Genomic DNA, 14,949 nt, shown 5'->3' on the forward strand with positions numbered 1-14,949 from the left:
TATCCTCAAAGCGTGCGAAGAAGGTGTTTAGCTTGTCCGGAAGCAAGACGTCGGTGTTGTCAGGGGCGTCATAAAGGACAGACCAAGGCGCAGCGGGTGTAGTGCTCATCTTCTTTCATTTTAATGACATAACACTTTTACAAAAAATAACAAAACCGACAACCGACAGTTCCGTCAGGTACTTACACAAAACGGAAAACAACCACCCACAAAACCCAAAGGAAAACAGGCTGCCTAAGTATGGTTTCCAATCAGAGACAACGAAAGACACCTGCCTCTGATTGGAAACCACACTCGGCCAAACCTGGAAAACGAAACATAGAAATAAAAACTAGAACCAAAATCCCCTAGACCAAAAACCCCAAAACACACAAAACAAACACCCCCTGCCATGCCCTGACCATACTACAATGACAAAAGACCCCTTTACTGGTCAGGACGTGACAGGTGTGGCTGGTTTTCCTTTTGGAATGTAAAATTATGAGACATAGGAATATATTTCCTACTGATTTTATTTTCATAGCCATTGCAGATTAAATTTCTCACCTTTTCTGGCCTTGATGGGAATGTTTGAGAATGTTCTCAAATAGTTCAGAGAACGTTAAGAAACAACTTTCTTCTGTGGGAATTTCAGTACTTCATCATACCGTTTCCTTCAGGCTTCCTCATGGTTCTATTTAAAGTAATGTTCTCATTTAAAGTAACATTTAAAGTAACGTTTTCGTTACTGGTGGTATTGTGTGTAGATTGATGAGGATTTTTATTTATGTAATACATTTCAGAATAAGGCTGTAAGGTAATAAAATGTGGAAAAATTCAAGGGGTCTGAATACTTTCCAAATTCACTGTACATTCCGTTCTCAGCGTCAACCAAACTCTATCCTCTATCTTGTTAAGTGTGTTCAGGTGTTGGCCACACCCACTAATTGGCCACACCTGATCTTAATAAGTGCTTCTTTCCTTTGAAATGGGGTCTGTTTGAATAGACTAAAATGTGTAGCTTTGTTTAAATAAATAAAAACATGCTAGCTCCATCTTGGTGGCGCAGTGGACTAATTCCATGGATAGAGAACAGAAGATCATAAGTTTGAATCTCACTGATGCAATAAAAAATAAATGTGTTTGAATGATGACTACCTAAGCAAATACATTTTCATGTGTCTTATCTGTGCTTGGAGTTCAAAACAGTTGAACTAAGCTAGCAGTGTTATTAAAAGTCTTATTGAAACATTCAGTGAAAGTTTTAAGGAAGTTATTCAAAAAGCTTCTCAGAATCTCCCTGCAACCTAAAAATGAACATTCCCAGAACAGGCAAAATTTTCACTTCTGTTCTCAGAATATTTTAAAAACGTTCAGTTTTACCGGTCAGGAAATGTATGGCTTCGTTCCCAGAATCAATGGGAAACCAAAAACGCACGTTCCCACAGCTTCCAAGGAACCAAATGTGCTAGCTGGGTGGTTTGTAATTTAACGTAATATTTTCAATTTATATTACAATTATTATACTGTAATAATAAGCAGTAACATACACAGCTATAAACTTTTTAAGTAGGCATGAAAGGTCCAAATTAAATGAATCAATCTCCACTTTACACAATTACATAGCTGCGGGAAGTAGTTTGGGGGTGTGGTTTCTGTGATGCAGGTTGCCTACGCTGAAGAAATTTATAGGCAGGCACAGTGGACGCGTCATAACCTTTAAATCTAGCAGTAAAACCTGGTAATGGTTCGACCTCCTTTTATTTCTTTTTTTTGAATTTGGGATTTAAGAACTACTTGATATAAGGTCTGTGTTTCGTGTAGGCTGGCGTGACGTTTTGATAGCATTGTAAGACTCTCTCGGACAAGGTGAGTTCTATCATTAAATTAGCCTCAATTTACTTTCAAAAATGTTAAATGCTAATTACATCTCTAGACGACACTGTCAACTACTGTTCACCAGCACGATCAGAGACCCGTGTCCAAACCACAAAGGTCTTCTGTCCCAATTCTCTATTTCAGCTAGCCATTGACTACACTTTAGTTATCTAGTTAGTAGAGCAGCAGATCAAAAAAAACTTTATTTTTACTTAGCCTACGGTTTGTACAGTATGTCGACTTGTGTCTATTTCTCACCTTATGGCATTTTTCAAGGATGAGCATAAAAGCATTAAAAGGGAAGAAGACCACTATAAGTCTGGCCATGTGGAGATGTGCAGCCATAGTGAGGGGCAATTTACCGGTTTGGTCAGGGCCAGCATGAGGGATACAGTTTATCCTGTGTCGGGTGGGTGTAGCTATTAAGTTAAGTTTGAGCATCGTAGCAATGCAATGTTCTATACAGCTATCAACATTCTACAAGAAAAGAGCCACTTAATCAATGATATAATCATTAACCAGATTACTCCAGATACCAGACTTCGATGAGTTATAACTCAGTTATAGAATGTTGTCATTGAGGAGAATGACTCTGAAAATCGATTGACAATCAGAATTGACATGGTTTAGACATCCAGCCAGTGTAGTTTCATGACCAGAGACAAATCTTGTCATCCATCAAATCAAACTTTATTTATATACTACATTTCTTACAACCAATGCATTTCAAGGTGTTCAAAGTCATGAATTGAAAGGCATGTGGCACTTAACATCCTCCCTCTTGGCAGGTCTCTATAGGTGACCAGGGGATTCTCTCTACCACATGTGATTGCCCCAGTGGAGGTCATAAGTGTAGCCATGCGGCTGCATTGGCAATTTTTGCGGTTCACAATATTGGCTGTGTTTCTGGCCTCTCTCTCTCTCTCTTTGCCTGTCTGTTTACAGCTGTCACTCTACTCTACTGCCATGATCATGATAGCGCCAAACAAAGTCTTAACTCATGGAACACACCTTCATGACTCATAATTACTGTGATGAAGTTAAAGACATCTAAGCTGGAAGCACTCACATTTTCCAGCTACTTTGCCAGGGGTGGTGTGTGGGCAGTTGCCAAGAACCTTACTTACAATCCTTTGCACTCATTTGAAAAAAACTCTTATCCTCATTTTTTTAAATCTTCTTTACTGGTGGCACATCCATTGCTAACTATTATTTTCCGAAATGGCGCATGCAAATGGGCTCCCGAGTGGTGCAGTAATCTTAAGGCACTGCATCACAGCGCAAAAGACGTCACTACAGTCCCTGGTTCGAATCCAGGCTATATCACATCCAGCCGTGATTGGGAGTCCCATAGGGTGGCGCTCAATTGGCCCAGCGTTTCCCTGGTTTGGCCGTCTTTGTAAATAAGGATTTGTTCTTAACTGATTTGCCTAGTTAAATAAAGGTAATAAAACATTTTTTTTTATGTAAATGCAGATACTTGAAATGGTTATAACTATGCCCCAACTGAATAACATTTGCATGGTTAATGTTTCAGAATGAATAACATCATATCACATATCACTGAAACAATACACTTTATTGAAAGCCAGTTATAATACAAAACAATTCCTTAGAAATAATTTAAAGATTATATATTTAATTGATGGGTCATTCTTGAATTGCAGTGGCATTTGCATCTCTCGGCTTTGCAACAATGAGAAACACTTTAAAATAACAAATAGTTACACATCATACATGTTTTTGTTTATATTGTACTGTTTATCATTGATAAAATATATATAAATCAATTTCTACTGCAAAACTGTATATTTAATGCATTGTTTAAAGTGACTTCTCTAGTCTCGTTAGAAGGCCTGTCTTTTCTCATACATCTCCCTCAGAAGCTAATCGGGCATCTGATGCAATTACGCCAAATTTTAGTTAGGGGTTTCTGAAATTACTCATTACACAAAAAATATACAAGGACCTTGAGCATTCCCTCCAGTTGCAAACTGTTATCGGGGGAGGGGTCTATATTAAAGAAAGTTCTTAGCTAATCACACCCTTTTAGCATGTAATAATTTTGAGGATTCCATTGATGACTTGGTGTCTAAATAAAAATTGTCATTGGTATTACTCAATTTAAATTTAAAAATGTAAGGGAAATTACATTGTGATTAAAAGACTAATCATATCCCTTTAGGGTTAAGGACATTTGAGCATCTGTGCTCTCCATTTAAGAAAATACTCAATTACCTAAAATGTGTCATTACCATCCTTGATATTTAAAGTCATTAAGCTGCCATAAAAGTCTATTTAGAATAGTAAGATGTACCCATATACTGTACATTTAAATAAAAACAAACAAAAATGAAGTTCATTTCTTCCAAAATACCATTCCCAAATGGCAATGCAAGTCAAGAATGACCCTGATGGGTTATTTAGTGACATGGTCACTGCACCCTATGTCATAGCTGAATACCTCATAGGCCCATGATGGCAGCTGTGGGCATGGTATGTGTGTGTTACCTCCATCCAGGCCCCATGTTACTCATCGACCAATCAGGACACCCTATCTTCACTTGGGAACATGGGATGGTGGGTTATTGACTATGATCTGGGAAAGTAGGGCCCAATGCACAGCATCCCAACTCTTTTTCAGTACCCACTGTTTCTTTTGTTCTACTGTATTATTGACTGTATGTTTTGTTTATTCCATGTGTAACTCTGTGTTGTTGTATGTGTCATACTGCTTTGCTTTATCTTGGCCAGGGCGCAGTTGCAAATGAGAACTTGTTCTCAACTAGCCTACCTGGTTAAATAAAGGTGAAATATATATTTTTTTTTAAATACAATTCTCCAGTAGGGGTTGGCCGGTGGTCATGGGACAGGGTCTCATCATCCATCCCCTGCCTTTTTGATAAAAAAAACATTCAGTTTGTTCTCCAATATTGTTCTATGAGTTCCACTTCAAAGTCTCATCTCACACCTTCAGGGGTCTAACACCTTCAAAACCAGAGTAGAGTCTGTCAGAACTCTAGGATGGGGGTATATGGAAGACGTCAGGATGGAATGCCTGATTCACTTCAACTGGACCAGGGTGTGATTTTTAGGGGTCCGGCGGACTGGAGTGGGTTGAGGCAGGTTGGAACTGTAATTAGGGGTGTTGAGGTGCTGCAGTGTGGTCCCTCGCTCATCTCACACCGCCATTGGGCTCTGGGGCCTCTCTGCGCCCTGTGGGGGGTCTGGCTGCAAACGGCAGATGGGTTTGTTACACATGGGGCAGACACTGCGGATCTCCAGCCATTTTAACAGACACCTGCGTAGGGGGAGAGAGGGGAACATATTAGATTACAGAAAGACATAGAGATATGGAGAAGAAAATTAGAGATAATGAGCAGGAGAGAGAGAGGTGGAGAGAAAGAGAGAGCGAGAGAGAAAGTGGGAACGAGAGACAGACAAAGCGAGAGAGAGTGAGAGAGAGAGAGAGGCAGACAGGCATACAGAGAGAGCAAGGACGCATGAGAGAGAAAGACGCAATTCAGGGACGGTTCAACAGTACACACTACCTTGTATATTACTATATACGCCCATTGGCTACTAACATGCCAAACATATCCTGTGGGAGAGGTCGTTATACTATTCTACCCTGGTCCAGGGAGAAACAGATGGTAGTCTATCATCTCAAGCAAACAGTCTGCAAACAATGTCATAGGGGTCTTTCCTTAGGGGTAAACAGGTGCATATAGTCAAATGACTGAAAGTCACACAGACAGTAAATGCCTGTCACTTTCACACTAGACCTGGAGGGCTTTGTCAAGGCTTTTGTCTCTTTTTTAAATTAAACTAGCTTTTGATCTCTTCTTCCCTGTGTATGCCTTCAGCTGTTCACTTCACGCCATCAAAGCCAGGACTGTGGGAGGGGCCTTACTTCTTGTGAAAGGCATGTGAGCAGGGACACACTCCAAGCTCGTCTCTGCTTTTGAACTCTTCTAAGCACACGGCACAGGTCTGCTGTAGGATGGGAAAGAAATCACGTTAACACTATCCTTGGAAGGAAAACAAATTCTCACTCCCCACCCTAACTCTCTGATGCTGAGGCCTAAATTCTATTCCCCTGCAAAAAACAATTTGCAAAGTGCATAGCTGGAACAACAAAACTTACTCCAAGAAGACTCAGTTTCTTTCCTGCACCTTTCAAAACAACCTAGAGATAAAGATGAATTTATGACAGAGGGAAATCTTTTTTACAATAAAAGCGCAACAAAATAACACCTTTTTAAATTAATATAATAGAGATTGATTTTAGAAACAACTGGCAATCCAAAGATATCAAGAAGAAACAAACAAGTCATTCTCATCATTTGTGAAATTTACCACGTTTGAGAGATTTTTTATTAATACAAGATGAAATTACCTCATTATATCCATATTGCTCCCTTGTGCCTTGTCGCCTTAACCTGAAACAGAATTATATAAAAAGGCATATTCAAAAAGGATTTTTGACATTGACTGATATAATTGACACTTCATAATTCCATATTACATTGATCTGTTATGAATGCTTGTCCCATTACTTTTCATCTTTCGATCATATGTCCCATCATGCCTGATGTGTTGTCATGGAGACCGCTATTCATAGGTTGCACTTCCGTCACACGGTCACGTCATGCCATTGTTATGAACGTTCAAGCCGCCCTCTACCGGCGGCGCCATAGTGGTGCCCTGAAGTGGTGATAAGCACAGTCATGGAAGCAGATGTTCTGTTTAAATTAGATGGCTTGTCGAGTGGAGATGAGAATGAGTAGAATTGGAATACAGTGGCGAATGTAAAAGGAAACAAGAGAAGTAAAGTGGTAGTGAAAACTAGTAAATCCAAACCTAGGTCTGATTATTTTTTAAGGGTTAAGGGTGATGGATCAATTTTGTTACCTGGTAGATCGGTTTGGAGTCTCTATTAAAAATTGGTGGTGTCGATGAGAATAACGAGAAGTGGGCTTTTAGGGGTTTTCCACGGAACAGAAGGAGCGTGCTTCGCGCCTCAAGATGTTGGATTGGAATGTGTCGTGTGTTTGGATCTTTGAAGCAGGGCACCCATCAAGGGTGTTATCTCTGGGGTGGCTCTAGAAGTAAATGCAAAGGATATATGTGAAGAATAGGATCAAGTGGTTGGTGCACAACGACTGACCTGTACGGTAGATGGAGTGCGGAAGCCCACTCCATCCATTCTATTGTTTTTTGATGAAGAGTCTCTCCCTTCTCACTTGTATTTAGGTTACATGAGATTCCCTGTGAGAGCCTCCGTGCCCAAACTCATGCAGTGTGATAAATGTGTCAAGTGTATGTAGACGGGAGGAATATTATGTCAGCTGAGCCTAAATGCTGCAATTGTGGTGGTGAACATTGTGTCCTGTTAGGGTGAAGGAGATGGAGTTGGCAAGAATAAGGGCTGTCCAGAATGTCTCCTATCCGGAGGCATTGAGAAGCGTGGAAGAAAGGAGTGAAGTTGAAGAAGTAATGGTAGTAGGAGTAGAGACACAAGATGATGTTCCTTGTCAACAGAGGGATCCTAACATGTTGCATATTAAGAAGGTGGACTTTGTAGTGTTTATTACTTTGGTTATCAATTGCACAGTGCAAACGGAGAGGAAATCGGAGTAAATAGGCATCATCGTGAGTTTTTTGGGGGGCCTCAGGGACTTTTCTGCAGAGACATTACAAGGAATCCTGTCGATGAATGCCCGTCCTCACAGACTCCTGAGCCTGTGTAGGGATTGATTTGAATGTGACTGAAAGAGAGGGATGGTTGTTTGATTTATTTTTCTATTATCTTGCCCCCCCCGCAATGGAATATACAGTATTATTTTTGTTTTGTTTCAATACCCCATACAGTAGGTGGTGGCAATACAACAATCGGTGCAGTCTGCCATAAAACTTTAGAGAAGAAGAAGCACAGTCATTCTGGATGGAGGCTAACTACTGTTTCGTTTAAATTCCACTATAGTTCCTGGAAATACGATGACATTGCTAAAGAATTCAAATGTTTAGTAGGAAACAACTTTGCCAGCATTATCATATCATCAAATTTACTATAGACAGATGGCAATGTTGTCATTAGCTAGCAAAGTTCGTCAAAAATAGCTAGCAATGCTAACATTAGCTAGCTAAAATCCGGTGGCCTCCCCTCAATCTAAAGTCTAAAGTCAATCTGGCGACATCAAAATCATGACAAAAGGTTTTCCTACTAATTATTTGCCTCATTTTGAATGCATTGTATTTCCATGCCACTGTAATGCACATTTGATGAAATCTTCATCAGCGCTCATTGACGATGCATTGAGTAGAACGCTCAGTCGGGCATCAGTCCAAAGCGAACGTTCAAAACAGTATTGTGATGAAACATGCAACCCATGAATAGTATGCCAAATGCAAGTCACAATGTGTCTACACTTGGCTGTGCTACAGCTGCAAAGCACCTCATCAGGAGCAGATGTGAGTATGTATTTATGGTTCCACATCTCGACAACAAGAAAGTCTAAAAGAAGACACCTCAGATTTGGCCAGAAAACACATTTTGCTCCAGGTGTAAACACAGTCTTAGCAAAAGGCTCGCGGCTGGTTGTTCAACACCTAGCATTGATCACATTGATGTTTAAAGATGCACTATGCAAAAATCACTCCGTCATTTCCTGGTTGCTAAAATTCTAATAGTTCGCCTAATTTTACTTTATGTGACAAAACAAGCAAGTATAGTGTAGAGAATCATTGCACCATGTAAACTGCTGTGAAATATATTTTCCATAACCTAAAATATTTTTGTTTTTTCAGCAGTTTGAAGCTGGTGTACAAAACCAAAAGTAAAAGACACAAAAACAAAACTTAAGAATGGGAAGCATAGAAATAAAGCACATAGAACATATCTACCGCTTCTTAGACTTGCTTTCAATAAAAATTACAGATCTATAACTCACATTTCCATGTGAATTTGGTCGGGTCGCGCACAAAGTTATAGTTTGCAGCTTTAAAACATATTGTACTACCTGATTGTGTCTGCCTCAGGGTTGTATTTTCCAAAGCAGGATTAATAGGTTAGCCAGCTGAGCTAACTTTGACAAAAAACACAACTCAAATGTTCTGGGCCCGGTTTCCCGATAGCGATGGAACTTAGGCTTACGAGTGTTTTAACGATGCATCTTTCCTACAACGGCCGAAGATGTAACATGCGTTTCCCAAAACACCACGCAGAGAGAAAAGTTGCTAAGTGTGTCGTTGAAGCATATGTCGATACTGATGGGATTGAAAGAAAGGCAGCGCTACTCTCGGATCAGCTTTCTCAGATCAATCTTACCTTAAAATGAAGGGCCTCCCGAGTGGCGCAGCGGTCTAAGGCACTGCATTGCTTGAGTTGTCACTACAGCTCCGGTTTCGATCCCGGGCTGTGTCGTAGCCGCCCGCAACCGAGTGACCCATGAGGCGACACACAATTGGCTCAGGGTCGTCCTGGTTAGGGGAGGGTTTGGCCGGTCGGGATGTTCTTGTCCCAACGCACTCTAGTGACTCCTGTGGCGGGCCGGTCGCCAGTTGTACAGTGTTTTCTCCGACACATTGGTGCGGCTGGCTTCCGGGTTAAGCGAGCAGTGTGTCAAGAAGCAGTTCCGGCTTAGCAGGGTCGGGTTTCAGAAGACACATGGCTCTCGACCTTCGCCTCTCCCGAGTCCGTATGGGAGTTGCAGTGATGGGACAAGACAGTAACTACCATTTGGATATCACGAAATTGGGGAGAAAAAGGGATAAGTAAAGTAAAACATTTTTTTTAAATTATATATATATATATATATATTGTTTTTGCCTTAATCTTACAGTATTTCTTATGTAACCATACAAAACGTAACATATCAATCTAATTTCAATGTCTTGGATTTATATTTACTACGTTACGTATAGTCTATGAGACCAGGCTGTGTATTTGTAGTCAACTTTGTTTTGACGTTATGGGCGGTCACAGAGAGACAGATAACCCATGTGATTATCTGTTTAGCGGAAATCTGTTCTACAAGTGGTCTAAGGCAGGCTTTAAATGACATGTGTTTTCAAATGCATAGTTAATAACGATGGTTTTGGGAAACAGCTCTGAGATTTAACGATGCTCCTACAGAGGTTCTAATTATGAACTTAGTGTGAAGATGCTTTTGGGAAACCAGGCCCTGATCTATTCAGAAAGCTATAGCTGACTAAGGGTTATTGTGATTAACAAGCCCATAACTCATTGATCATCAACGAGATTCAGCCGAGGGAAGATCTTTTTCTTGAGCGGATGGTCAGGGGGTCGGAATAATTACAAACAAAACTTCAAATTGACAAAAAAAACAGATATATACTGAACAAAAATATAAATGATCTTGCAGGTAAAGTAGCTGGATGTGGAGGTCCTGGGCTGGCGTGTTGCGTGGTCTGTGGTTGTGAGGCCAGTTGGACGCACTGCCAAATTCTCTAATACGATGTTGGAGGCGGCTTATGGTAGAGAAATGAACATGAAATTCTCTGGCAACAGCTCTGGTGAACATTCCAGCAGTCAGCATAACAATTGCGCACACCCTCAAATTTTGAGACATTTGTGGCATTGTGTTGTGTGACAAAACTGCACATTTTAGAGTGGCCATTGTCCCCAGCACAAGGTGCACCCGAGTAATCATGCTGTTTAATCAGCTTCTTGATATGTCACACCTGTCAGGTGGATGGATTATCTTGGCAAAGGAGAAATCTTCACTAACAGAGGTGTAAACCCAATTGGAGCACAAATTTGAGAGAATATGGAACATTTCTGGGAACTTTTATTTCAGCTCATGAAACATGGGACGAACACTTTACATATTGCATTTATATTTTTGTTCAGTAAAATATTTGAATAGAAAATAATTTCAAAATTTGCTTACATTTGTATACGATTACATATATATCTTTCTATTATTATGTTTTTGCTCAGAAAACTTGGGGGCCAAATAAAATCACCTTTCAGTTGGGGAACCCTGCTGCGCTAGGTGATCACTGCTGTGCAGTAGGGGAGAGTGGTGTAAGTTTTGCCAAAGGGGTAAGTTGAGTCACCTTTCTAGGAAACCATACACAAAATGTAATATTTGACCAAATATTTACACTACCGGTGTGCAAAGCTGTCATCAAGGCAAATGGTGGCTATTTGAAGAATCTCAAATACACTTTTTGGTTAGTACATGATTCCATATGTGTTATTTCATAGTTTTGATGTCTTCACTATTATTCTACAATGTAGAAAATACTAAAAAATAAAGTAAAACCCTTGAATGAGTAGATGTTCTAAAACTTTTGACTGGTAGTGTAGGAGTCTGTGAAGGAAGAAACCTCATGGAAAAAGTGCTAAGCAAGTTAGGTCCAAAAAACGGATTTTCACCAAGTCAATTGAATTTGTGTTAGAGGTTTCATAATGCTTGTATCTAAACCGAAGTATATAAACTGTCATGTTTACATGAATTCAGATTATTTCCAGGGATACACAACATCGTGAAATATATGTAGATATCTTTGTTAGAAAGAATACTATAGCTCCCTTGACGGAGTGATGCCAAATGTAAAAAAAAAAATGGCTAAACACTCTCCCCTAAGCCTCACCTGAACATGTAGCAGCAGAAGATCAGGCTGAGCATGAAGACGAAGAGGCCAATGCCCAGGATGATGACGTACATGTTGAGGGGCAGGTGGTAGATGTCTTCCGATGTCATCTTGCCGTAAGGGTCTGAGATCTGCGATCTTAAACCGCACAGACATCCTGAGAGGAGGAAGACAGAGAGAGGAAGAAGACGGAGAGCCTTGAGTCTACTTGATCAAACTCTACAGGCCCGTCTGTCGTTACAGGCAAAAGACAAAAGGGGTTCAGTATGTATGTCGTCCTCAATAATGGATTCTGAAGCATGTTTCAGTGACGTGTGTGTTTCATTTACAATGTAGGGAGGATGTTTTACATTCAAGAAATTAGTATGTGGCATTTTAAAACATTGTGCTGTGTCTCTGTGTGTGTGTGTGTGTTCATCTACTAAGTGCACAGAATATGTTTTACATATAAAGCAGACCGAATCAAATTAAATTTGGAATTTGGAATGTCCTATTAGCATAAATGCGTTATTTACTGTGAAGTGGGCTGTGCATCGTATGGCAGACCGGTACTGGACTCTCGGCTCATCTCATTGCATGTGTGTGCCTAAGGCAGGGTGGACATGCATATTGCATACTGTTAGCCACTCAGCAACTTCTTGTTTTACGTACTGTATCAATGTAACACTACTTCCATTGTTGAACTTCATTGTGTTGCATGAACTTTTCAAAATGTACTGCGTTACTTCTACTGAAAAGTGAGCTCTCAGTGTTGAACCAGCTCCCCCAGTAAGGCCTGTGCGTGTGTGTTTGACAGGTGTGTGTGAGTCCCATATCTGAAGGCCACTCCAGCAATGAGGCACTCCACAATGACAACAAGAAATCTAATGACAAAACCTTAAAATCGGTACATTTAGATTTTTACATTAACAAATAACCTTCAATTCATTGCATTTTAATCTCTTATCAAAATGAATAGAAACCAAGAAATACATTTACTCAATGAAATATATATTTTTAAACGTTTGTATATTGTCCCATACCATAATGTGTACTCTTAAATGTGTTGCTCCTAATCCCGATTTTGAATACCACTGTAGTATAATATGCAGTATATTGTTGGACTTCAATGTGTTACGCTTGTTTTTCGGCCTGGGGATGTGTATGTATGTGTGTGTGTGTGTGTGTGTGTGTGTGTGTGTGTGTGTGTGTGTGTGTCGTTTTATGGCCCTGAGTGGGAGATGGGGAATTGGAATTTGGTCCTTTCAGTCCATGCAGGCGTTTCAGACTATCACCAGCAGCACTACCTATGGAGAGAATGGTGAGCAACCTTAACGTCTAATGCCACCCATAGTCCCACAATAAGTAGAGTACTTCCTGGGTCAAAGGTCACTTCTGCCTGTGTGAGGGTCTGGCCAGAAGGGCCATTCCACCAGATCTGTCTCTGAGGGGGGTGGGGTGCTGGGTTTGGGTGAGGGAAGGGGCATCTGTAATCTTAGCAGGATGTTAGTAAATCATTGACAGTCGAGGTCTAAGAGGTAGGACACTCTGAACACATGCTGTCTGGGAGAGCGTCTAGGGCCTAGCGTCGAAAGGAAAGGCACACAACAAAACAGACAGGACCATACAAGTCATACCCACTCAAATACAAACCAATTGTAACGAGACAACACATTGTTACACCACAAACACAAAGGTCATTATTACACCACAAACACAAAGGTCATTATTACGCCACTACACATAGGAAGAACGTACTCACCGTGAGACCACTGGACTGGGTGAAATCAGCCTCAAGAAAGCCAGAGGGACCCAGGGAATCAGTGGATGGGGGTCAAAACGTCTGAAGTTACTCACAACCTCTAGACTCACTGTGTCTGGGGTCACAACCAGTCCTGGGTCTTTGTTTGTTGGGGTGCCGACAGATCGAGGAGGTTGTCCCCAAAAAAGTCACTGTCTTCCAGACAATGATGTGAGTCCAACCTCTTCTGTGTCCCCAATGAAAATGACTTTTATTTGTAGGCTATGAGTCAGTCCCGTTGTGATAAACATTGTCAGTTCCCCAAGAAGCTCTCCTGTGGATGATGCTCTGTTTTCCAGTAAAACATTACTAAAACAACTCACTCATTGTTGAAATCCACACTCTTCTTTGTGATGATTTGTCATTATGTGAATAATCAAGCAACAATTTCATCAGGAATTGATAGCTACTTTTTAAAATCCAAAATTATGCTAAAAAGTGTGAAAAGATATTAAGATATTAAAGGCAACATAATCAAATATATCCGTGTTGCAATGGCTCCCCTCTTCAAATAAACAAAGGGATTTCCAGAGCATAGCTGTGTTTATATTATGGGATAAACATCATAGCCTCGCAGGTTAAAGACACATCAATGTTATTGTTAATATTCCAAATGGAGAGAACTCCCATGCAGCTAACTCAATCTATCCAGCTGAGTGCAGTCGCTGCTTTGCTTTGTCTCCCCTTCAAAACATTGTCACAAGGCTTATCCCTCCCTCCCCTGATCCTCTGAAGTCCTGTTTTCCTCTCTCTCTCTGCCTCCGCCTTCCTTGAATACTCGTCTCGACATAGATTTTCTCTCTTGCTGTGAAAACCTGCTAATTATGGGAAACAAAGGAAGAACTTGAATGGTTTCCTGCAGTGCCCAGTGTTCCTGTAAAAGCAGCTATTTACGCCTGCACTGGCGTTGTGCTCTCTGCTCTGTCAGGCCCAACCATCTGCTCCCCTTCTTCCAAAACAGACAAAGAGGGGGTGAAAAAGGAGACAGCGAAAATTAGCCTAACACTGATAATTTTAACCCAGGAAGCCGCTCTCCTCTGGTCCCACTCTCTCTTTTTCTCTCTCTGCTCTCAGTCCCTCTTCCTCACAATGGAGCTAGTGAGCATACCTCCTCAGCTCAGTTTGTAAACATATCCCTGCTCATGTGATTCGCTGTCTGCATCATAGCTCTGCTTTCACCCTCCCCCTCCTTTCTCTCTGCCTTGCTCACTTTCCCTCTCTCATTTTCCCTCCCTCCCCCTCTCTTTCCAGCTGTAAGCTATTACTAGGTGACAACAGAGCAGGAGCCCTACAGGCAGACAGGCAGAAACCCAGCTAACAGGAAGAGGCAGAAAGAACATATTTGTAATGTTACCCGTGATGTTCCCGTAATGTTTGAGTGCCCAATTTTCCCAATAGATAGGGGAACATTCGATGTATGTTAGCAAAAACCTTCTGAGAACCTTTTTAGCATGTTTTGCCATTAGAGTTAGAACATTCCCTTAATGTCAAACAGAACATATCCAGAAGGTGGTTACCATGTTCTCAGAATATATACCACATTAATGTTCTAGACACATTCATGTCACAGGAGGTTGGTGGCACCTTAATTGGGGAGGGCGGGCTCGTGGCAATGGCTGGAGCAGAATAAGTGGAAAGGTATCAACAACATCAAACAAATGGTTTCCCCTTACCTGGGATTTGACTCA

General features: G+C 40.9%; 1 protein-coding gene across 2 annotated transcripts; it reads right to left on the reverse strand.

Annotated features, from left to right (window-relative positions):
• Positions 1 to 3,417: 3,417 nt before the first annotated feature.
• On the reverse strand, positions 3,418 to 14,420 carry LOC106606324 (RING finger protein 122). Of its 2 annotated transcripts, XM_014202480.2 has the most exons (6): positions 13,223 to 14,417; positions 11,482 to 11,638; positions 6,257 to 6,299; positions 6,005 to 6,046; positions 5,771 to 5,853; positions 3,418 to 5,158 (listed from the first exon to the last, which is right to left on the reverse strand). In XM_014202480.2, exons 2-6 carry the CDS (start codon positions 11,589 to 11,591, stop codon positions 5,038 to 5,040), a joined length of 399 nt encoding a protein of 132 aa, XP_014057955.1. In that variant the 5' UTR covers positions 11,592 to 11,638; positions 13,223 to 14,417; the 3' UTR covers positions 3,418 to 5,037. The 2 variants fall into 2 exon arrangements, with proteins under 2 accessions (XP_014057955.1, XP_014057961.1); XM_014202486.2 differs by lacking the exon at positions 6,005 to 6,046 and having other exon boundaries at positions 13,223 to 14,420.
• Positions 14,421 to 14,949: the final 529 nt, after the last annotated feature.

This window comes from Salmo salar, chromosome ssa01 (genome assembly GCF_905237065.1).
Source record: "Salmo salar chromosome ssa01, Ssal_v3.1, whole genome shotgun sequence".
NCBI lineage: Eukaryota > Metazoa > Chordata > Actinopteri > Salmoniformes > Salmonidae > Salmo > Salmo salar.

Coding starts and splice junctions, on each gene's coding strand:
- LOC106606324 (XM_014202480.2), bottom strand. CDS start 11,591: ATGACATCGGAAGACATCTACCACCTGCCCCTCAACATGTACGTCATC. Junction 6,300..11,481: donor TTCTGCTGCTACATGTTCAG/GTGAGGCTTAGG, acceptor ATTCTGTTTCAG/GTTAAGGCGACAAGGCACAA. Junction 5,854..6,004: donor AGAAACTGAGTCTTCTTGGA/GTAAGTTTTGTT, acceptor CCCATCCTACAG/CAGACCTGTGCCGTGTGCTT.